The 24,182-nt window shown below is 42.0% G+C and overlaps 1 protein-coding gene across 1 annotated transcript in view; it reads right to left on the bottom strand.

The window, feature by feature from the left end:
• Positions 1-24,182, bottom strand: part of NAF1 (nuclear assembly factor 1 ribonucleoprotein) — a 52,927-nt gene that overhangs the window by 6,220 nt on the left and 22,525 nt on the right. The window contains exons 4-6 of the mRNA XM_014611577.3: positions 18,141-18,223; positions 15,563-15,723; positions 4,284-4,335 (exon numbers count right to left, since the gene is read on the bottom strand). Of these exons, the coding sequence (XP_014467063.1) occupies positions 4,284-4,335; positions 15,563-15,723; positions 18,141-18,223 (296 nt within the window). The remainder of the gene's footprint in view (positions 1-4,283; positions 4,336-15,562; positions 15,724-18,140; positions 18,224-24,182) is intronic.

Here is a 24,182-nt window from a genome sequence, read left to right as displayed (position 1 = left end):
ATCATTTTGCTACTATACTAAAAAATTATATTAACAAGTGTAGAAAAATGTGCTCATATTTCTCTTAAAAGCACTGTTAATAAATAGTTTAATTTATAATCTCACATGATAATAATAAATGAACCATACGGAATATCACCTAATATTTATCTATGAGGAAACCTTTCAGTGATTCCTCAGGTGATAGCTCTTTAAAATCCTTACATTAAGCAAGTGGAATAGAAAATTTCTTGAGACCTACTAGTTCAAGAAGGACCTCCTGTGGCTTAGAGATTTTCATTTGATGCTATGAAAGGATGGATTCTGGAAGAGTTGCTGCTCCCTCCTAGCATTGCAGAGGATGTTTATTTCATTTGTTGCTATAAAAAGCAAACTGCCAAGATGCCATCACACGTGACCCATGATGAGCCAATGAGCTTATGGTTCAATCATACTAGGTTCATTCACAGACTGGCATTTACAGAGAGCAGGTGGGTGGGAGTGTGCTTCCTGGCAGAAGACCTATCCAAAAAGAGAACCAACCCAGTAATCTGCATCACCTGGGAGCCAGCAGTGCCATGGGAAGCAACTAAACATTCCATCACCCTTGATGTTGATTTTTCAGTTCAAGGAAGGGGCTTTGCTTTGGCAGCGTCAGGGGCTTCACAGGCCCCTGACGCTGGGAGAAGTCAGCAGATGTGGTCTGCCAGCCCCAGTGACTTCAAGCATTCCCAGGGCTAGAAGATAACAGCAGCTCATCTCCCAGCCACAGTGGTGCATGAGGCTTGCTTCTTGCTAGTGCAGGGAAAGCCCAGAATCGGTGTCCTCCTGAACCAGTAAACAGGGCGTAATGGGATCTAATGTGTGATCCCATAATCACGCCTCCTACCATGAACATGTGGCATGGCAGGAGGCATGACTGTGTGGATCAGGTCACACATTAGAGCCTTTACCTGCATGTGTACAGGGGCCCTAGGTCTGACTTCAGGAAACTTGCATAAAATTTAACATTCATGAAATTTTGGTCCATAAACCCAGTGAAGTCATTCTAGGCCTAAGAAGAACTGCATCCACAGGTGGGCAATTAAAAAAAAAAAAAAAAGGTTGCTATGGACATATAGCTTTCTATCATTGCTAGGAGAAAGCAAGCTGGTATGATCCCACTGAATTCCTCCCCCATCCCCCTTGAGGTTTTTCAAAGCTGTGGAGGATGGGAAAGAAGTCCCTTCTACAAGCAGGAATATTGATTCAATACTTGCAAAAAGATAAGTGGGTTGGCTATATAGCATTGAGTTTGGATATAATTATATGGCTACTGAATGACTGACTTTCAGAACCCAAGCTCACACAATACTTCCTTGGGGAGGAGCAGGGGTGGAAACATCAGGCAAATAAGTACCCATGTAAAAAATATTCTAAATTGCTAAAAATCATGACCCAAGACCTATTATCAAGCAAGGTAAAACCAGTCTCTCTAGATCTCCAGTGGCTAGGAATAAACAGAAATAACTGAAGTGGCAACATTACAAACATTCCTACATGCTTCCGTGTGCCCTTATAAAACTTTGCTACCTCCACCAGAAGCACTTATTTTCATATCCTTAAAAAATTTTCCAACAGCCACTATAAGGTTGCACCAAGATTTTGGGCCTCACAGCATGGTTCAAGAAATGTCCTAGAAGTATGGTTGAACACAGTACATAAGAAATTACCACACAAGGGCAGACTATAGTTTCATTTAATCCAGCATACTGCTTGCACACAGGTAAGTAAAAGATGCTTAGGAAGAATACAAGAAATAGGGCTCATCTATATTAACCCATCCCATTATACACTCAGTGGGTACATCTACAGGTGTGCTTTACTGCATAGTAGACCAATTTACTGCGCAGTAAAAAGTGTCACCATCTACATGTGCGTTGCAATTGGGGCATAGTATATTAATTTACTCCGGCATCAGACAGTCCCATCAGACACAGGTACTATTGGATGGCAGAGTAAATTACTGCACTTAAAGGCACATGTAGACAGTGATGTCAGGATTAGTTTACTCTGGTTCAAATTCCACCAGAGTTTATTCAGTCGCATTAACTGGACATGTAGAAGTACCCAGTTACTATCAGTAACAAGTTTTCTTTTTGCAGCTTTAGCTCCTCGATATAAAAATCCTCCTTTCCTGATTTTCGCCCTCTCATGAATGCATGTTCCTGACATTGTCACCACACTAAGAAGGAATGAAAACAGGAACTTCAGCAGCTATGGACTCCAGGATCTTATGACAAGCAGTAGTATCATCACAGACTCTTCCATCTAGGCAGGCAACATTATGCACAGTAGTGATCCTCCGCTAGATTTTATTTTGTAATACTATTTGCTTCATTATCTTGGCTAAGTATTCTCACAAAGGTTTCCTAAAGCTCAGGAACTTGTTTTTAGCATCATTGTCAGACTAACATTTTCCATATTCAAGCAGTGAAATGAATTTTGAGTTTTTCCACGTATGGCATTACTGATAATATTAATGTAGATTACATGGGAGCAAAATCCAGCCACGTCGTTTTTAACAGCAACCGACTGAAGTGCCTTCTTGCCTATTTGAACATTTTTGAGAGATTTAGCCAAAGATCACAAGCCTAGCTGTGTGCATATAACTCAGTGGTGTATTAACTCATGGTGAAATCCAGCAGCTGCTATTTATTGTGAAGCTTTTCAAGAACGCTTTTCACTTCTGCATGATAAAGTTGTCAGATTTTCAACACCAGCGGTGAAGAGCTATATCCTATGGACAGCAAACCTCATCCTGAGCCTTTTGGATGGGGTAGGATACAAAATCAAATAAATTAACAACAGGAGGTGAGTATACTCATTTATCAGCATAAAAAAAGCCCAAGCAGCCTTATTAGTTGTTTAGGATAATAAGATCAAAATAATCTTTTGTGGATTCAATTTATTGATCGTATTTTTAAATAAGCCATCAAAATGTTGGGATGAATATTAATGCTAAGTTGTATACTGGAATAAGTAACAATGCCAAAATTAATCCATGCAGTTGATGGCAGCGTTCCTGGGACATTTTGATTCATTCAGCTATTAGAGAAGCCCAAGAAGCTCAAGCAATAAAAAAACAAACAAACAAACAAACAAACAAACAAATAATTAAAATTGGAGTTTAAATCTTTCATTTTTGACATTCAAGAGACTACCTGCAAGCCATTTCTTACTTGGAACTTTGGATGCCGTTTGAAACTTTTTGAAAGCTTATCGAGATTTTAAGTTATGTATGATACTGAATAAGTCTTAGGAATAACTTCATAATACATTCTCTTTCACAACCCAACACATTGCTTAGGACTTATTTTTTAGCAGCAACTTTTGAAGAGGGAGCTGTTTGCAGCAAGGGCAAGTGGTTTCAGACATCTTCAGATACTTAATTCTTCCCTATCTAAATATCATACTGACCTGACGCCTGAAAAAAAAAAAAGATGAGAGCTTTCCATATATGGAGCTGCATAGGACAGAATGATATTAAAGTACAATTAAAGAACAATTAAAGAGCACTGACTTCTTCCAAGAAACCAGATGTACATTGTGAAGAGACAATCTTCACAAGCTGATCTTGAAGTAAATACCTGACATGGGAGTAAAGCAGCTGCTTTTGCCTGCTTGATCCTGCAGACCTGTCTGACATGGAGCCCTTGTACTACAAAAGTAAACTGACATAAGTTTCAGAATCCAGTGTTATAAAGGGAGTCCGTGCTGATATGCACCACCCCTTTTTTTTGGAAAGAAGCCGACTAAAAAAACAAAAATAAGAAAAGATCTGCTATGTGGTAAAGCTAATGTGGAGCCTGGCTATACTGGCATCTTGCATAAAGCCAGTCAAGAAAAGCTTTTCTTGACAACTGGTGGCTCTTCATATTCTTGAAATTCACAGTTTAGAGTTTAAATTGCTTTTGGTAGAATGGAGGCATTGCTGAAGCCAAATTACAGTAGGAACCATGGATCAATCAAAAATTTGAGATAAGTCTCTGCTGCTAGAGGCAGGACACTGCGACTACTAGAAACATCTAGCTCTTAAAATGCTAGAAATAGTGTATTTCTACTTCCAGAAGCAAGTAGGAAAAGGTGTTCTATAAACAGTCCATACTGGTAGAGGGCTATGTCTTAAGGAAAACAGATCACTTTCTTAACAGAAGACAAATAAACCCCAAAACTAGGCTGCATCTTAAGCAAGGTGCTAGTTAAATCAAAATGTGAGTATGTGTAAAACTGTGAAACAAACAGATCAAATGAGATGCACGTACCTCAGGTGGTGGCTCTTGGTCATGCAACCATGAAGCATCCGATCCTTTTTCCCTAAAAGGTTAGACAAACATGTTAAGTCATTTAAACACTAACTAATTCACTGCAAATAAATTCAAATTGTTACTTGAACACAGATAAGTGCTTTACAAAAAAACTGTAACAGCACTGCTTTGAGAGCTCTAACACCAGGAAGAATTTTTTAGATGATTTCAAAAAATGTTCTAAGTTTGAAAGAGACATTTTATTTAAACACATTTTCTAAATAAATATCTTATCTCACACCAGTCCTATGAACAATTTCCCATGTTCTACTTTGAACGAATGAAAGATAAGAGTTGCATATAACTAGCCATTAATTTGGCTGAGTACTTAAAAAAAAAAAAAACAAAAAAAAAAAACCCTCTCTTTTTGAGGACAAACTGCTACGCTGCAATAAGATGCATCTTCTTCCAAAGAGCCTATTTCATGATGAGAAAGCATAATTTGGAGGAACACACAAGTGAAATCAGCTTCAATATGGGTCTGTCTAGGCAACTTCTCACCTTTATGGCAATTCCGTTCACAAATATAATTACACTTCCTTTTACTTCAAAAGTCAGATGGCCAAGCTATGTCTTGATGCCAATTCTCAACCGCACTTCCTTCCTATTATCAGGATGTATGGTTTTACAGACCCATAGTTTGAAATAATTTTCAGATCTGTCAAATACCTTCACTTATATATTACAGTAAAATCTTTGTTAACTGGCATCCCCGGGGTAAGGGGATTGGCTGTTATGTAAAAATTCCAGTTATCTGAAATAACGCAACATGGGTTTTCAGATAACATGGAGTGGAGTGGAGAGAAAGGGGAATTGGGGGGGGGGGGAGGGTGGCAGCAGCTGCTGCCACATGCAAACTCCCCCCCACCACCAGAAATTCCATTTAATACAATTTCCAGTTACTTAAGTGCCAGATAACAAAGATTTTACTGTAGCATGATGCAATAATCAAGCCTACACTAATTTAACTCTAACCTTTCTTCAGGGAACTTAGGCAACATTTCTTGTTTAACAGATATAAGATGAGCAATAAAACACCTAAATTAAATGCATTTAACTAAAAAATTATGTAAGCAATCAAACTGAAAGAACCACAAAAACTGAAATTCTATTAACCGATCTCCAGGGGGCGTGGCGGGGGGGAAAAGAGATTTCCTTGGTAGCAGTAAGTTAAGTACATGAAATCAGTATCAGGTCAAATAAATATTTTAAAATAGGAAGCTTATGCAAGAATACTTCAACTGAAGTGTGTAGCTTTACTATATTTACCTGCAACTCCAGAAAATTCAACATGATCTTTACACGAGTCTTTTACAATTGGAACTGTTATGTAAACATCACTGCAAAAACTTCAGTTGGAAACAAAACCAACTCAAGAATCTGAATTTCATGCATTGCTTTTTCTTGAAGCATAGTACTAATTCACAAAGATTCAAAAAACTAGGTAAAGTGTCATTCCTGCCTTCTGAAAACCACAGTTTGAAGGAACCGCAACTTGTTTTGAGCAACTAGTATGTGATGTCATTAAGGTGCATCTGCTCTTTCATACGAAATGTTATCAGCCATTGGTCTCTTTAAATAGTCATCTTGTACAATCTTATTTATATTTCTAGGTAAGTGTTAAACTTGGGTTAAGACTCAGTACATAAACATTTCAGTAATAAAGCACAAAAAACATGAAAACATATAAGTTTAAGGGACACACTAGATGAGTGAGTAGGAAACGAGCAGTATCTTATAGAGATGCGCTGATACATTGGTCCCATATCGTATCAGCACCGATATAAGGAAAAAGAGAGCTGTATTGGCAATCAGCTTTTTAGGGTGACAAGGTCAATAATGCCACCAATAAATGCCCCATGCATGCGTGCACCACGCAGGTGGCCAGGAGCACAGCTTGGCAGCATGAAGAGCAGCCAGGTCTGGCTGGTAAGTCTGTTGTGAGGGAAGGGGTGGAGGTGGGAGGCAGGGGGAGGGCAGATTGAGGCCCCGGCAGCAAGGGAGAGAATGGGGCTGGGGCAGCGGCAGGTGCTGGACAGCCAGAGCCTCAAGTGGCTCACGCCACTATGTACACACTGGGAGGGCATGGGGGGGGGGGGGGGGGGGGAGGGGGTGAACCCACAGATCTGTGCATGGAGCAAGGGTCGTTTGCAGCTGCAGGCTGGCATGGCACCAGGCTCTTCCTGGCAGGAGCAGGGCTGGGTTGCACTCTGGGTGCACAGCGGTGGTGCTGGAAGCAGGGGCTATGGGGGGGGGCTACAGTGAATTTTGGGGCAGCTGCAGCCCCCCCCCCCCATTGCTCCTTCCCAGCACCACTGTTGCCCACCCTGAGCACAACCTGACCCCCTCCCCCAGAAAGAGCCTGGTGCCACCCCTGCCCACAGCAGCAGCGTGCCCTTGACCTGTGTGCTGGTCTAGGGGCATATAGATCTAGGTACCCATGCCTCCCCAAGGGGTGTGTATAGCAGCATCCCCTGCACTGCCCTAGCTGTGCAGAGCCTGCCCCAGCCCCACTCCCTCCCTCGCCACAGGGGCCTCGATCTGCCCCGCCCCCCCCACGCTCCTTCCCACACAAGAGTTACCAGCCAGACACCACTCTCCATGCTGCCCAGCTGCATAGTGGAATTGGACTGGTATCAGCCAGTATGGCTCATTTAAAAAATAAAATAAAATAAATAAATAAAATTTTGGTCCAAAAAAAAAAAAAAAAAATCAGGCAATTGGCCCAAAAATTCTCTATCAGAGCACCCCTAATATCTTATAAGATATATTAAGGTGAAACAGACAAAACAGGGGTTCAGGGATTTTTTCATCCTAAGATTTACCTATAATTTGATCTTCTTGTGTCTATGTCTGACCATTTTGATAAACATGCTTGAGCTCATTTACTGTACTTTGCAAGGTATTTTGTTGTACATGTGACTTTAAGCAGCAGGTATTTCAACAGGCATCCCATAGTCTGAGGTTCTGTCACAGTCACAAGTGGTTGAACCAATGGTATAGCCCCATTTTGGCCCTACAATTTGATACTATATCTAACACAACTTAGAGGCTAAAATAAGCTATTTGAAAGGAAAAGAATAAAAAAGTTCCAGCATGACTAAATCCCTACTTGCTATGAAGCCAGTTATTCTCATATTAACTATACCCATGCTGAGTGTAAGGAAGAACAGATGCGCTTTAAGCACAACAAAGAGAAATATTTACTACTATTCATAAGCTATTTAATGAAATCTACGACCACGAGGCTTTCCAAAAATGTTTTATGTGAAAATTATAAACCATATATACTCTCCCTAGAGTGGATCCTTTTCCAGGAGATTCCTCATGGGAAACAGTGACTCAGCCTCCCCTATGGCACCTTTCTTTCCTACCCAATCCAGGGTCTGTGATGAAGAAGGTGGAAAGAATGCACACTGTCCTTCTCCAACTCCACAGAAGTCAGATAGACGGTAACAGACTTGGCTACAAAAGCTTCCCTGTGCCCCTCAGTGTTCTTAAGAACTAAAGCGTTGCAGCAATCTAGGGAACACATCTAGGGAAACCCAGTGCTTCCTCAGGATTGGTCCAGCTTCCTGTAGAGGCACCATATTTGAAGTCAGAGCTCTGGGCTCTCTAAACCCTGGAACATGGCAGGATCCACATAGAAATCTTACTCAGGACCCCCTGTGACAGAGCTCTGGTTCCAGATGCAACCTTGAGACATTCTCTGGGGTGTCCTTCTGCTGTTTGCTGCTTGACTGATGAGAACCAGCTGAGTTGTGCCAGAAGCCAACTTCTTGGCCAGACTCCCTCAAACCTTGCCAGCCCATAGCAGAGGGATTCTGCCAGCAAGAAGCATCATACCTTCGTTCAGCTGTGTGCTCAGAAAACATGGATCCCTCTTCCCCTGGGGAGATCAAGCATGATAGCTCAGATACCCTGGGTTCACAAGCATCAGTGACAGTTAATGGGTTAAAAAGAATAAGAAAAGGATTTATTATAAACAAGAACCAACACAAGAAAAATCAATAGCCATATGTTGAGAGAGATACAGTAAGAAGAAGAAAAAAAATATGAGAACAATACCTGGTTGTACCCTACACCTTATATCCAAGGATACAGTCTCTATCCAAATCACCAGCTAAGAGCCTCCAGCATTTCCCCATACCCAAGGAAATCTGACAACCAAGCCATGTTCTTGAGGAAGCCTTTAAGTACAGCTGCACAGATGGTCATTAATTTATGTCACCCCTGGATTCATGGGGCTTATACTTTGCAGTAACTTCCTTCTCCCCACTCCTCAAGGTGCATATTTACCAAAACTACCAGCCTCTCAGACATACAGATTTGTTAATCCAATATAATGCCCCTCCCCAAAGATAGTATCACTAGCTAGGTATCTGGCTTCTGGTCCTTTTTTAAGCCCTTACCTTTCCAAAGTTCAAATTGTTGAAGGCCTTTTAGGCTAATCACCAACTTACTAAAACAACCTTGGCTGTAAAAAATGTGCATCAAAATTACATGCATCAAGTACTAGAAGACATACAGATATGAGAACAATACTGAACACAGCTTTGCATACTAGCTACCATTATAGATTAAACACCACAGAAATAAACCTCATTTGGGAGAAAAATCCATGTATGCTACACAGTGAGCCCCTAAAAGTAACTTTGTCCTGGGGTGACTCCATGACACTCCCTCCCTTAGGTCCATCCATAGGAAAGATCTGAGCCTGAATTTTCTTAGTGTAGAAACTGATGAAAAGAAGAAAAAAAAAAAAAAAACACCCTTGTTTGAGGGGGAAAAAAAGTCTTTTACCAAAGATGAGATGCACAAAGTAATGTAGATGACCAAAAAGTGAAAATGAGAAGTTCTGCTGTATTCTCATCAGTGAACGACTACAAAACACAAATTGGAATTTAAGATTGAAATTTAATCTTACACATACTGAAGCAATTTTCAACATTTTAAAGCTCATGAAGCTGTTAAAGCAAGTACTAATGACCCCAAAGAAACCCAAGCGAGTTTTAACTGAGAATGACAGTCCTCAGCAAATTGGTCAAGCTATCATAATATCTGGTACAGCAAACCCGTCACAAGTAATTAAACTTTTGACCTCAGCTGAGCTACCTAAAAAAGTTGTTAAATAGATATATACATTATCCAACAGTTATAAAATGGGCAATCCAGGGAAATTTACTAATTTAATCTTTAATTGCCCTGCACTCATTCTAGACCATAATTAGATATCATGGCTCTATAACCATGAAGATAGAAATCTAGGATTTTAAGCAACAGGAATTCAAGTACTAAAAAAAAAACTCACCTATTTCCACCTTAGGAAACTTTAGAGCAAGAAAATAGTTGTAAAAGAGACTCACTACCTAAGAAGCAATCCCCAAGGGGAAGTGATGAGGAAGACAGTGGAGGAAAGATAAGACAAAAGTTACTGATTTTCTGTTTTGATACACATCAAGCAGATGCAACATGTGTAAGAACCAATAGGCATCAAAATTCTCCAAGTACCGCACTGCTTGATTTCACATTTCACCTTCAGATCTCCTGGTAAACAGGGCACTGGCCTGGGTCACAAGACACTAAGGTTCAATTCCTGCCTCAGCCAACATTTTTGCAATAAGCCTGGGACAGTCATTGTATTCAGTTTCCCCAACAGTAAAACTGGAGATAATTCTTACAACACTGTGGGGATAAACATACATCAATGACTGGGAGATGCTCATATACTAAAATGGTGAGAGCTCCTTAGGTATCTAGCTAAAAGGAAAAGCTGACTGGATAAAGTTTTTAAACTAAAATGTATGGTTGCTTCTTCCCAAGCAGCAGAAGACTGACAAGTGATGGAAAGCAAAGCTCATCTTTGATCTTTAATAAGCAAAGTGCATTCTTGTAGTTCCTTTTCACCTCCCTGGAACGTTGATATGAAAATAATTCCCATAAAAAATACCAGAGGAAGTATCAAAGGAAACCTGCACTGTTGGGTAGCTCATTAGTCTATGGATTTGTCCATAAAACAAATAAGTAAGCAAGCCATTAGACATGGTTATAATCAAAACTAGGCAAATGATGATGGTTTCTCCCTATTGCCGAGGGATAGTACAGAACATTTAATCTGTACAGACACAGTCAAACACAGAAAACTACTTTCAGGAAGAGAGGAAACAATTCTTTGAAGTCTGAACTTCAGTATTCATTATAAAAATTCAGAAGGGACTGAAAAACAGATTTACAAAAGCAATGAAGAGTGCTTAATCAATCAGATGCATTACAGAACAATTAACATTAAACTCTTTATAGTGGATTTATTGTTTCAGATATCCCTTTTTATAGCAAGCAATTATACTACTGCCCTAAATGAGCTTTTACACTGCCCACTAATATTTATTTCTTTGATTTAATGAATCAGAGGAAGGTTTATGTACACATCACTGAAACTTTACAGTACAACTTCTGGTAGTGTCACTGCCCTTGACCCCCTGGTCCTGCTCCTGGGAGGTGGCAGCGTGGGGTGGGGGGTGGCAGCGGTGGCGGACATGTGCGAGCCCCCCCTCCCCCCACCTCACATCCACCCACAGAGGAGTGCCTCCTCGCCGTTGGCAAGGAGACAACCCCTGGACTAAAGCATCACAGAAAGAGGTAGCTAGTCATGTTAGTCTGAAGGAAATTTTCAAGAGCAGGTTAGATAAAACCTTGGCTGAGACAGATAGTCTGTAAGGTACAAATTTACCATGCCTTAAAACCAAGTCAAAGATGCATCGTGTAAGCTTTAAACAGTGAGCTTATTTCACCAGTTTCTCTCTTAATGGTATCTAGCCTTTGCTACCCTGATTTCCTGCATGGAGGAGCCACTTCATCCAACAAGTCACAGTTCAGTATCAAAGACTGCCCCAAAGTGCTATCAGTTAGAATAGCAATGACAAAGGCACTAACGGTAAGCCTACCAAGGAAAAAGCTAATTTGTGCCATCAAATGCAATGCTGCTATTAAGGCATACTGTTCGATCACGGGTGACAATTTGATTTACATCAAAATATCCTCATAGCTGACTCCAAGGTGAAAAACAACAAGTATCTACCAGCCGAACATTTATTTCTTCCTTTGATGCATAACAGACATAAAATGGAAGGAAAGCATTGAACCAGACACCCAGAAAGCAAAGGCAGCAACCAAAGCATATATATTTTAGAAAAACAAAAACACCAAAACAAACCACTTTTGCCACCAAGGGTATCTAGACTTGGATGCTAGCATGCCTCTATCACTAGACCATTATAGAAGTAACTAAATATACTGCAATATAAATGTGGCATGTATCAAAGATCACTGGTAATTCTTATATAACAAAGGGCTTTGTCCGTCTGTCTGTCTGTCCATAACATTCTTGGAGCGCTCCGATTGGTTAGTGAAACAACCAGAGTGCAGAGCACTGCCATGACAGCAGTGACAGAGCGGGGGGAGGGGGGGGTTATCAGGCCAGCAGTGCAGGCCTTGCCCCTCCGTCCCTGCAGTCATGGCAGCACTGCACCGCCTCCGAGAAGCCGGGCTGTGGGGAGGGGCAGGGGGAGACAGAGGGCATGGCAAGGCAAGCTCTCCCCCCCCCCCCCCCCCCCCCGACTCCTGGGAGGCAGCAGCGTGGGTGGCGGCACTCCATCCCTGCCTGTCCTCCTCCCCCTGTCATTCTTGATGGGCAATTGGTTAGTTGAGTACAGAAGAGTTTAATGAAACCTCAAGAACAAATGACAAAGCACTACTGAAAGATTTGGAAATGAATAAGGCAAAAATCCAGAGGGGTCAAGACCTGCTCTGAATCTCTAGAAGGGAGACACCTGAAAGGTACTTTCACTCACTATAGTCAAAAAAGAAGCAACTGGCAATTTGAGTACTCAAAGATGCACATTTGTATGTTGATAGATTGGAAGACGGAACAACTGGGGGAAAAGGGCTGATGGCACAGACAGATGCTGCTGCCTCATTATACCCACAGAACCACTCTTGTCCAAATGGAAAACAGTCTTAGCACTAAGGAGCTGAGACCAAGATTTAAAAGTCTCAGAAAAGTACATTCTCTTGTTTAACTACAATTTTTTCAGATATCAATTCAAAAGGGCTTTGGAACTTGAGTATTAGCATGTGTGTTACCAGAAGATCAAAATGATCTCACCCTTCCCACCCCACCCCCTGTTGGTCCCCTCAGTTCTTTAATGGGGTCTACTGACTAAGTAAGAACCCATGAAAAACAAAGTAGGTTTCTGTGTATCACCCTGCTCCTTCATTTATGAGAAAAAGCAATGCAACATTCAATTAATCATTCACCCTTTGGAATACTCTTTTACATCTCACTATCAATCTTTAAAATTAATTTATCATCATGTCTAAGCTTTGGATTTGGAAAAAACAAAAAAAATACCCCAGACCTATAGATATAAACGTGTTATACTGGTCAAATTGTGAATGATTTTGATATCAAATACTTTAATGTTGATCATTTCAATGTTGCTGTATTTTTTATAATGGGGGTGCAGACTTTGAAAAATTATTTTTACATTTACAGATGCAGGAAAAGCAATCCATTAATAAAAGAAGAGTTTTAGTTCACAGTAATTTTTCTAGTTATTTTCTCTAGGTTTGATTTCTTTTTCCATAACACTGTAACACAAAACAAATTACTAGATCTAATCTTCCTATGTTGTTTTAACGACAATTTGAAACAGGGTAGGTCTGATTTAAATAAAATCTATTTCAACCATAATTAAAATCACAGGTCAGAAAGCCCTGATTTAATCATTGTTTTCTACAAACAGTCTAGATATCCTTGCTGTTTGCTATCCTTTATTTTCATTTGACTTATTGAAATGTTGGACCTTTAAAGAAAGGCAAGGCCTCGACTGTGTGTACACAAACCTGCAGAAATAATAATAATAGGGCTGATGGGTAATCAGGTCTGTTATCTCCAGGGATCCAGGTTTTCTGTTTCCCATGGAAAAAAAATGGAGTAAACAGTGGATTTTACCTTTAACCGCAAGCAAACACAGATGTCTCGTTTTACCAGAGAAACCCATGGATTCTGCTGTTTTGCAATGAGCTTCCTGCAGGCTAACCAAGTTCCAGCCTGCAGGGAGCTGGAAGGAAGGTGGCGAGACAGGTGGCACCACGTGTATGGATATTACTTTGGCCCCAGGCAGCCTGCGGAGCAGCTCCAGCAGGTAAAGTGGCTGGGAGGGGGGGCAGGGGGAATGAGGCCCCTGTAGGGAGGGAAGGAGGAAGCTGGGCAGGGCTGGGGCTGCTGCCCAGTCAGGCTGTGATTGGGGCTTGGGGCAACAATGCGTGGCTATGGGGCCCTAGAAGGGAGCAGGACAGGGCCAGGGGCGGGGGCTACCCGCTGCCGCACGTGTTCCTGGGGAGAAAGGGGGACCCGTGCACTCCACATCTATGCGTAGGATAGGTGCAGGCGGTGGGCGCAGGATCCCGCCCTGCTTCCCTGCCCCGAGGCTCTGCAATCTGGCGGGCATGACCCGGCACAGCGGAGAAGAGCGGAGCTGCGAGGAGAAGGTGCTTGCCGCTGCAAGCTTCAAGCTGCCCTGGCGACGTGCCTCTTGTGCGTAGGGCTGCAGTGAAGGCAGCAGCATGGGATTGTGCTCCTCAAAGCAGCAGCACACGCAGGAGACGTGTTGCCAGGGCAGTGCAGAGCTTGCAGCAGCGAGCAGCTTCTCCATGCAACTCCACTCTTCCCTGCCATCCCGCTTCCCTCCCCCACGAGGCCTCCACAGCCCGGCAGGCATGACCCAGCACATCAGGAGCCATGAGGAGAAGCTGCTCACCACTGCGAGCTCCACGCTGCCCTCATGACACATCTCCCGCACGTGCCAGTGCTTTGAGTGGTGTAATCCCGTGCTGCTGCTCTCACTGCAGCCCTGCGTGCAGGAGGCAGGTTGCCAGGTTGCTTCTCCACGCAGCTCTGCTGCTTCCTGCCGCGCCAGGTTGTGCCCACCGAGTTGCAGAGGCCCTGAGGGAGTGAAGCAGGGCAGGAGCCCGAGCCTGCACCTGCCCCACATACAGATCTGGAGGGCACAGGTGTGCACAGTAGCAGGGAGACCCCCCCACCTGAGCCCACAACAGGCAGTGGGGAGGAGGGGGTGGGGAGCATGGCCAGGAGGCTGCAAACCTGGGTCTGTAGCCCTGGCTGCTGGGGGCCCCCTCCAGCAGGGCTGGGGGACCAGGGGCAAAGGGCACCAGCAAGGCTGTGGGGGCAGGACGAGAGGCACAAGCAGGGCCAGGGGGTTTGTGGGGGCCTTTAAATTTTAAGTCATGGATTTGGGGTGGGGACAGGGGGGGTATTATAAATTTTGCAATTTTATTTTATTTTTTTTAAATCAGGGAAAAACAGGATCCCTGTTTCTCTCTCATTTCCATAAACATCCTTGTTAACAGCAGTATCTCTCTGGAGACAAACTTTTCCCTATGCCTGAAAAAGGGTGTTTGTGCCTGAAAGCTTGCAAAGAATATTTTTTCCAACTATTTAGCTGGTCTAATACCACATTTACCTAAAAAGCCTTGTCTGCCTATGATCTCTGGAGACACAAAGCCACAGTTTAGAACTGAAACTAAGCATCACAGAGATGCTTAATGGGAACTTCTACTGAACACTGAGTCACTGGGTAGAGTGGTTTTCTTTAATCTTTACAAATCTATAGGGGAGCTTCTGGGAACCCTGTAAGACTGGGCCCCTAATAGCCATGGCCTGTTATGACCTATTTATAAAACTTCTAAAAGGTTACATGAGTATATTGCTGAAAATTAGTATATAGTTAGAAGTTCTAATGCCTATTCCATGATGATATCTTTGAGCTTTAACTTAGCTTAAAACTCTTAATAAAAGTTTATTTTTTTAAAAGCATCTTAATTTTTTTTAAAGAGATTAAATAAAAAACTGCTATAAATGAAAAAATCTGTGGGTTTTTTTTAAATCATTGATTGTTATCTACCCTGATTTGAAATTTAGCAATCATTCAAATGCTTAATGTTAAAACAAATATATTACTTTGGTTATTTTCCTCCTTCACTTTGATGGTAAACAATTTTATTATAACATGGTCTACTTTTGCACTTTCACTTTTGCAAGATACACTTAATTTTTCTTGTAAAAGTTCACTGTTTTTGTGCCTGTAATGGGGCAGTTCAATATACACTTTGTTAAGCAGCCTTAAAATCATGTAAAAAACAGGTTAATGACTCACTGTTGTAGTTTCTCCGCAAATATATACTGGGTGAAATCTTCCACTGATGGAGCAAAATACACAGCATCTTTCAGATTAATGCCCTTCTTCTTAATATGCTCAGGGCTGTTAAACCTTAACACATAGAAGGGTCGTGAAACAGGACCAAATATCTCAAATATCTGAAAGACAAAAGAAAATTATAGCCAATTTCAGGAAACTACTAAAACTAAGAATTTCTCCTCTACAATTATACGGTAAAACAATAATGGATATTGTCAGGATTGTAAGAATAGTCTAAAAGTTACTGGATTAAGTTTTAGAGCAATTCAAACACTTCAAATCAACCATGACCTGCAGGTTGAGATTTTGTGTTTAAATAATTTTGTTTATCATTCAACACAGTGCTGTTAGTTTCCTTAACAATTGCTACTGAAGAAGTCACTTTCCTTTCCCATTTCCTATTTAGCCGCCACTTACCAGCAGCTATTTGTGTAGGCAAGAGGGAGGCACTTGTGTGATAGAGTTCTTCCGCTCATCTCACTGCCTCTTTCTCTGTTCACTTCTTGTACTCCTTCCAATCCTTCTACCTTAAGTCCTTCTCAAAATTTTGGTTCTTTTTTGTCTCTGTGGCTCTCTGTACTTGGAACACTCTGGACTCGTCTGTCCTCCTTAAAATTAAATCTCTACCCAACCCATACATGGATCATTCTTTTAGTTTCCGGAGGAAATCCCATCAGCGGACTAACTTCCTTAACTGTAATTTCATTCTCTCCTTCTGCCATCTTCCCAACTAAATAGCTTTTCATCTCCACCAAACTGAATCCTATGCCCAGAATCATAGCTTCCTTCTCCCACTTTAACTCACTTCTCAAAACCTTCCTGCTTCCTTAAACTCTTCTATGTAGGATCTCAGTGCTTCTTCCACAGGGGGAAAGGGAGGAATTAAAGAAATACAACATGCTTTTCCCCTTCCTTATTGCCACCTTTTTTTTTTTTTTTTTTTAAACCTGCCATATACAAAATTCCACCCTGCTCTGAACTCTGTTCTGCCACTCTGCTGCCCTCTTAACCACTCTTGCACCTATTCTCATCTACTCCATTAACTTGCTTGGAAGTTTCCCACCTCACCGTAAAAACATGCTCATCTCTAACCACAATTCTGAACTGAGAAAATGTATTCTTTTATCTCCAGCTATTCTTTTCTTCTCAAAGCCCATGGAAGTTGCCATTTACAATCACCAGCTGGATTTTTCCCAGTTGCATTCTTTCCCTTTTTCAAAGAATTCCACAATGTGTTGGCAGAAAAAGAAGGAAATTTCCCCCCCCTCATTGTGCTAGCTACAAAATTTCAGCGTGACAAAGCAACCAAGTACTAACAGTATAATCTCAAACCAAGCCCAGAACACTAGCCAAGTGACAGTGTGTGTGCATGTGTGCGCAAGTGCGTGGAGGGAGGGCGGGGTTGGAAGCCTGGTTTGACCCTGATTTCCCACTGTGCTCTGGACCAAACAGCCTGATCTCTCCCATCCAGCAGAGGACAGCAACCTTCTGCTGCTGTCAGATAATGTAAAGTTAGACCTGTACTGAAATTTTAGTACTTAAACCCTAAAAGCGGATGGCAGAATGATGTTACAAGTACACGTAATACAACTTAATTAAATGAAACCTAAGCTGAAGCACCATTTGAGTTGCAATTAAAAGCACCCAAAAGTTGAAAATACCAGAGTTTAGGCTGCTCAAGTAACCTTAATTCTGCCCCCTTGTGTATATGCACCTCTAAAAATTACGTACCCTGTTGCTGTTCAAAATTCACAAACAAAAGGTTAAATGGACTGTAATGAAAGTGACTACACAGAAACACCACCAAATGAACCAAGACAAAAGCTAAGAAAAATATTCTGTTACTTGTAAAAGGTGGCACAGTGTGCCCTTAGGCAATTTTATTTACCTTTTCAAATGCATCTCTAGAATACCCTATTAGAGCTTAAACTTATAAAACAAAAGATTTTTCCCCCAAAATTATTAGAAGCATAATTATTCAATACAGCATATAGCATCTACCATGCTCTACCAGCTTCAGCTACAGTTTCAGCTTTATGCAAAATTAGGACCATCTAACTTTTGAGAGCTGACCCAAAATAACCCGATGGGGCCCAGCCTTAAAAAGAGGGCTCTCACTAACAGAGAGCCAATTTAAATTTGAACAGTGCTCACTGATCTCAGAATGGAGTATCTGGTTCAGCTACTGGAAGAAGAGTGAAGACTGAAAATCTTGAAACAAAGGAGTATTTTACACGGTCAATTAGCTAGCTACCTCATCTAGAAGGGAATTGAATCAGGTCTTCAGAAAAGACTAGCTGTGCAGAAAAAGGGACCAACAATACAAAGAAGGAACCAACATTTTAATGGACTCCCCAATGAAGCATTCATAACCAGTATCATAGTACTGTTACCCATATATAATGATAAGCATGGAACTAATTAGTTTACAGGTTATAGATGCCACCAACAATATACATTCACTTTTCTGGTGTTACAACCTATGATGTTTTACCATACAAACAGCAGCAGTAGTGTAATAGTTTGTTTCACAGACCTTTCCTGCTGCATGCCTATCTTCCTTAAAAATAATGCTTTCTTCATTTACCGGAGGTAGGCCTTTCAGTGACTCAATTACTACTAAAAGTAAAAAAAAAAAAAAATGGAAGTTTAGTATATTTTAAGATGTTAAAACAACAATTTAACCAGCAGTAATTTAGAATTGAAGCAGCAACTGCAAATAATACAAAGAATATTTCATAATTAAACAGATTTTAAACATAGTTTTTAAATGCTTGGGCAACTTACTCATAAGTCTATATGCAATATGCAATCTCTGAAGCTAGATTCCAAATATAAAACTTTACATTTGAATAAATGTCCATGAAAATAAACTTGCAAGTATGAAAAAAAAATGTAAAACCTGAATAGCACAATCCAGGAAAGTTCTACCATACAACTCAGATTACATAATCCCAGCTCCCACATAATGCTAGAAACAAGATTGATACATTCATGGGAGTTCTGTGCAGGAAGAATAGAAAAAAAAAAAATCAGATAGCAGATCTGTAATCTGCAGAACTGCATCAGAAAGGTAAGAAGAAATGGCCTGAGAAGGAAACAGAATGAATGGACTATGTACAGGTGGGGCAGAGGACAAGTATAGGAAAAATTTCACAAATTAAAAATTAGCATAGCATGACAAAACTGCGGAATAATAAAAAATTAGATATGGTCAGTTTTGTGGAGAAAGCAACTTTATTGGTTTAGATTTTTTTTTTTTAAAAAAAATCAATCACATGCTGCATTTACTTCTTGTACTGCAGATCAGAAATTTAGTACATTCAGAGACTTCTTTTAAAGCAAAAGAATACAAAGCTTGACACCTTAGATGAGGGATGGACAATTTGATGAGCTATCCCAGGCCAGGTTAGCACCTCCTCTCCGCCTCCATCCCCACCCCCACCCATGCAAGAGCTCACCAAAACTCGCTATGTGAGATGGGGCTGCAGGTCGGGGGGGGATGATGCTTGGGAGCAAGACAGGTGAACAGGGCCAGGGACACACCAGGATCACAGGACGGTAACAGTGTGAAGCTACAGCTGGAGCAGAGCTGGGTTCCCGCTCCCCACACGTCCCTGCCAGCAGAACTGGGGCTCTGCCAGGAAAGTCTCTCCTTGCATCCAGGGCAGCGGCTGTGAGCTTGGCCCAGGCCCCAAGAGTGGCAGTGGGGCTCAGTACCTGTCCCTCCCCCCACCAGGCTGCTGCAAAGCCACGATGGGCAGATCAACAGTTTCCGGCCCAGCCTAGCCCCAGTACAGCCAGCACTGTTCGCCTGCTCATAGGTGTGTGATCGGCACCCCTTGATGGCAGCAGCCTGGGGCCCAAGGCTAGAACTGCCCAGGCCCAGAGAGAAGCTGAGTGCCTGTAGGCCTAGAAGGGCTCTCCACACAGCTGGGTCGGGCCTCCACAGCTCACCTGGGGAGCAAGGGAGGGTCTGGTCCCAGCAAGATAGCCTCTGCTGGGCGTATTGCATCCAGTTCCTTCCCACCTGTGGCACCAGGGCCACACATGGCCTGGCCCAGCCCTAAGGCAGGGCTGAGCATATGGCTGGCTCAGCCTGAGGCAGCTCTGTATCAGCAGGTGACACCAGTCTAAGGGGTCGCTGTCAGTCCCTCACGTGGTGAGCACAGCCCCAGGGCATTCCTGAGGGGCAGCAGCACAGCAGGGTGACACAATAGGGATCTCGGGGGGAGCACTGGGGCTGTAGCAGCAGCCTCCCAGGATGGGGTTGCTGCCCACGACTGGGCACACAGTGAAGAAAATGAGCTAGGGCCGTTCCTGCCAAAGGTCACTAAATGATAAATAGTAAGCAGTAAATGGTATAAATATAATTGTTGTTTAACCAGTTACATCCCTACTTGGTATATAGTTGTAATTTAGCTCAGCTACACTGGGAATTGGCTAATAATTAAGACCTGAAGAAGTTCATAGGTAACCATGTGCTATAGTAGCAGTAGTCTGGCCCTTGAGTAAGCACAACCATGCACATGTTTTTTCAGCCATCCTGGCATTCTGCTACAAGGATGTTGCACAAGACTTACCATCTGCAATAATCTTAAAAAAGGCAAGCAGTAGATATTTTAGGAGTTCTCTAAAAAAAATTATCACAAAAACCTTTGAGAATAGAAAAAAAAAAAAGATTAGCAACTTAAACTATAAGGCTTGCTACCAGCTTCCAATGAAATTATTAAAAAAAAAACTTAAATAAACAGCTACTAAAATAATGTGTTAATATAAATTCTTTATCTCTAGATTTGAATCTTCTGTCCTTCTTCACTGACTGAGACAAAGCACTTCACCTGCTGCTAAGACAGCCAGTACTTCTCTTTTAGGGTGGTAATACTTAATTTTAAGACAGCAATCATCATGTCTTTTTAAACCTTAATATAGGCAGACTGGCCAGTTACAGACCTGAACTAAGTCTTAGCTTGTTTGATAATCTTTTGAAAAAGCAATCTGTGTTCAGCCTCACCCACCCAAGAAGAAAAGCACTTCGGAGGACAAAAAAGAAAAACAGGTTGATATGGCAGATGTTAACACAGAAGGGGCCAACCTCTTTGGCAGGCATGCCACAAATCAGCCTTGTACCCTCCCCCCACGTGCTGCTCCGACCCCCTTCCCAACCTGCTGCTCTGCTTTCTGCTCTCTGACTTGTGCTCCCTACCTGATCTGCTGCTCGGCCTTATGCTCCCTGCTCTATACTCTCCCTGATCTGCAACATGCCGCACAAGGAAGCTGCCTGTGCCACACACGCCTCAGGTTGGCCACCCGTTCTAACAAACACCAAATTAAGAGCAAACCTGCCATCTATTATGCAAGGTTGCATTGTAGATGACTTAGCTTCTCAGCCACTTTTAGCTGATTAACCAACAGAAGTAGCTAAGCATCCTGCAGAGAAATAACTTTCAGATGCAGACCTTATTATAGATATCCATAATTTTCACTTTGAGGTTTCAAACTACAATGTACTCTGAGTGGAAACAGGCTGCAGCTATGCTTTCTTGAGCAGGATAACAAGTGAAGCGTTTCATTCTGTGTTAAGTGTCTTCACGTCATGCGTATTTCACACCACTACACTACAGCCTGCACAGGCTGCCTATTATAATCTATGGCCCTACAGGTAAAACATACCCATTCAATTGTAAAAGCATAATGTTCAAATAGGTATTTGCAATGCTGCTTCACCACTAGGTGCACTCTTCTCTAGCACAATAAGCCTCCACTGAACAAACCAAAAACAAAACAAAAAAAAAAAAAACAAGCACCATTTGGTACACTTGCACTATAAAATAAAATGAATAAAAATGCCTCAAACTAGTTTACTAATATAAGCAAACCTGTAGGTTTACTACATCTTCCTCATTTACCTGAGCACATGGATTACAGACAAATTAGTATGTCTTCAGTTTGTTCATAAAAAAACAAAATCAAGCAGTAAACACAAGTGCTTAGCTCAAACTTACCAAAGGAAAGACATTAAAAAAGGAGGCTTTGATTTCATATAATCCTTTTCTGCGCTACATGAAGTAGTTGAGCAAAGTGCCCCTCTAAGGTCTACAATTGAGACATAGACTGGACTGGCTTCAAGAGCAGGGTGGGGGGAGCCTCAGCTTCTTCCCACTGAGATTCCATTCTTGTGGTCCCTCACTCTTCTCGATTCTCCATGGCCCCGACTCAAGGAGCTAGCACCCAGTTCTGCTCCTGAGAAAGGGACTTCACCTCCTCCTGGATTGATCCAGTACAACATACAAATTTCAACAGACAGTGTCTTCAATAAAGGCATTTGAGGCAAAGGCCAGCCAGCAAGAGGTTCTGTCCCCTGCAAAGGGGTTAAGGAATCCCTCCATCTCTGTACACTCCATCCTTATCTCAGGGTAGCTCTTCTCTGGCAGCAAACCTTTAATAACCAATTTGAATGGAAAACTGAAAAACAAGAAGTCATCCACAGACTGCTTTGTGTTAAGTATGGTTTAAACAGGGACTGGACATTTTTATCCCATTACCTAAATTACCTTGTGACCCCTTGTTCTTGTGGATTTTTTACTTGTCGCTTCTCCCAACACTGCTCCTTTCTACCTCTGTATTCTAAACCACTCTCGACAGTTTATACACTTATCTGGGCACATCCTTCCCCTTATGATTGAAGTGAGCTCCAGTTCATGAAAGCTTACTCCACATCTCTCTCTAATTTACTTAGCTTAGACAGTACTAATCTACACTGCCTTCTGCAAAAAAAAAATAATAAAAATAATACAAGACAAGTTTTTCTCAATCTTAAGAGTCCACAAACAAAAGTCCTTGGGCCAAAATTAGGGGTGCACTAATAGAGATTCCGGGGGCCAATACCAATAGCCAATATTTAAGGAGGCATATCGGCCGATACTGATCCAACTTCCAATACAGCTGCATGCAGCTACTAAGTCTGTTGTGGTGGAAGGGAAGTGGGGGAGGTTCACACAGAGCCAGGGGCCACCTCACCCCAGCCAGGCACCCTGCCTCCTCCCTCCCTCACCACAGGGTGCATTGATCTGTCCCCCCCACACATCCCTTCCCTTCCCCCTCCTATTCCACCACACCAGACTTACCAGCCGCATGCTGCCAGGCTGTGCTCCTTGCTGCCTGTGTGCTGCACTGTGGCTGTGCACAGGCATAGGCATTTAATCAGCCAAATTATCAGCCACTTCAGGCTGATTTCCGATACAGCCAATTTTCTTTATATCGGTACTGATCCAATATCAGAGCGATGTATCAGTGCACCTCTAGCCAAAAATCAAACAAGTATTTTGAGCATTAAACTACATCTCCAGATTTTCATTCCAAAATCCTATCTGTTGTTACCAAACTGTTTACATGTTTAACATATATTACTGCTAATATGATATTTGAAATAGCCAACTTTAAATTGCCATATTTCAGAACCTGACAACCAAGACAACTGGGCAGTTCATGTCTCTCAATTAAACATGGCAATTTGAAGACTAAGAAAGATGCTATTTACCAAATGGTCTACATCTGAAAAAAGTTCCCTTGGTAGCCACAAAAAGTAGCAATTTAGACACCAATATACAGGTGATGAGAATAACTCAAACTAAGAGAGCTTAGCTCCCTCTCCCCCCAATCTGATTATTCAAGGCCGCCTCATGGAAACAACCCTTAATATAACTCCGTCTTGAGACTCTCATTACTAGCCCACTAAAAGGCAAGAAAATGCACGGCTATAAAAAGGATGACAAAGTTATTTGGGTAAATGTGATATCTTTTATTAGACCAACTGAACAGTTAGAAAAAGGTGGTCTTTGCAAGCTTTCAGGCACAAACACCCATCTTCAGGCATGCGGAGTCTGCTGGTTTGTGTATTCTCTCTAGGGTCCTAATAGAAGCTTAAGCCAATATACAGCTCTGTGAAAATGCACATGCGGCAGGGAAGATCAGAGAGGACAGGAGTTAATAGGTGAGAGACAGGTTGCGGGGGGAGGGGGGGGGGGAGGAACAGAAAGGGGAATGTCAACAGGTGATAAAATGCAACTGGGAAAATATAGAGCTGGGGTTACTGGATGCCAGGCAGATTATGACATGCCATAAATCCAACGTCTAGTATTTAGTCCATGATTTTTTTGTATCCAGTAGATTTATGAAGTGAAGTTTGTAGACTTGCTTACAAAAGGTGCTTTGTAAATTCCCTTTGAGAATTAGAACTGAGAGACTGGAGACAGAGCAGTTATCTTGTGAAAAAAATGTGCCCCCCACAGACAATTGGGTATTCTTGCCTTTGATAAACGTTTAGTGCGCATTCATTCTGGTACATAGTTGTTGTTCGGTTTTTCCTACATAGTTTCCATCCAGGCATTTGGTGCATTGGATTAATTATATTACATTTCTGGAGGTGTAGGTGTAAGATCCAGAAATGGTGATGGTTCTACTGTGGGGTATAGTTATGATGGGAGCAGTGGACGTGTTGGCACATAATACATTTCTTGTCCTGGCATGGTCTAGAGGCCCCCACAGTGAGGAACGGAGTGGGGCTAGGAGTCCCAGC

Source organism: Alligator mississippiensis, chromosome 2 (genome assembly GCF_030867095.1).
Source record: "Alligator mississippiensis isolate rAllMis1 chromosome 2, rAllMis1, whole genome shotgun sequence".
Taxonomy (NCBI): domain Eukaryota; kingdom Metazoa; phylum Chordata; order Crocodylia; family Alligatoridae; genus Alligator; species Alligator mississippiensis.
The sequence above is the reverse complement of the archived record's forward strand: the minus strand, read 5'-3'. Positions and strand labels throughout refer to the sequence as shown.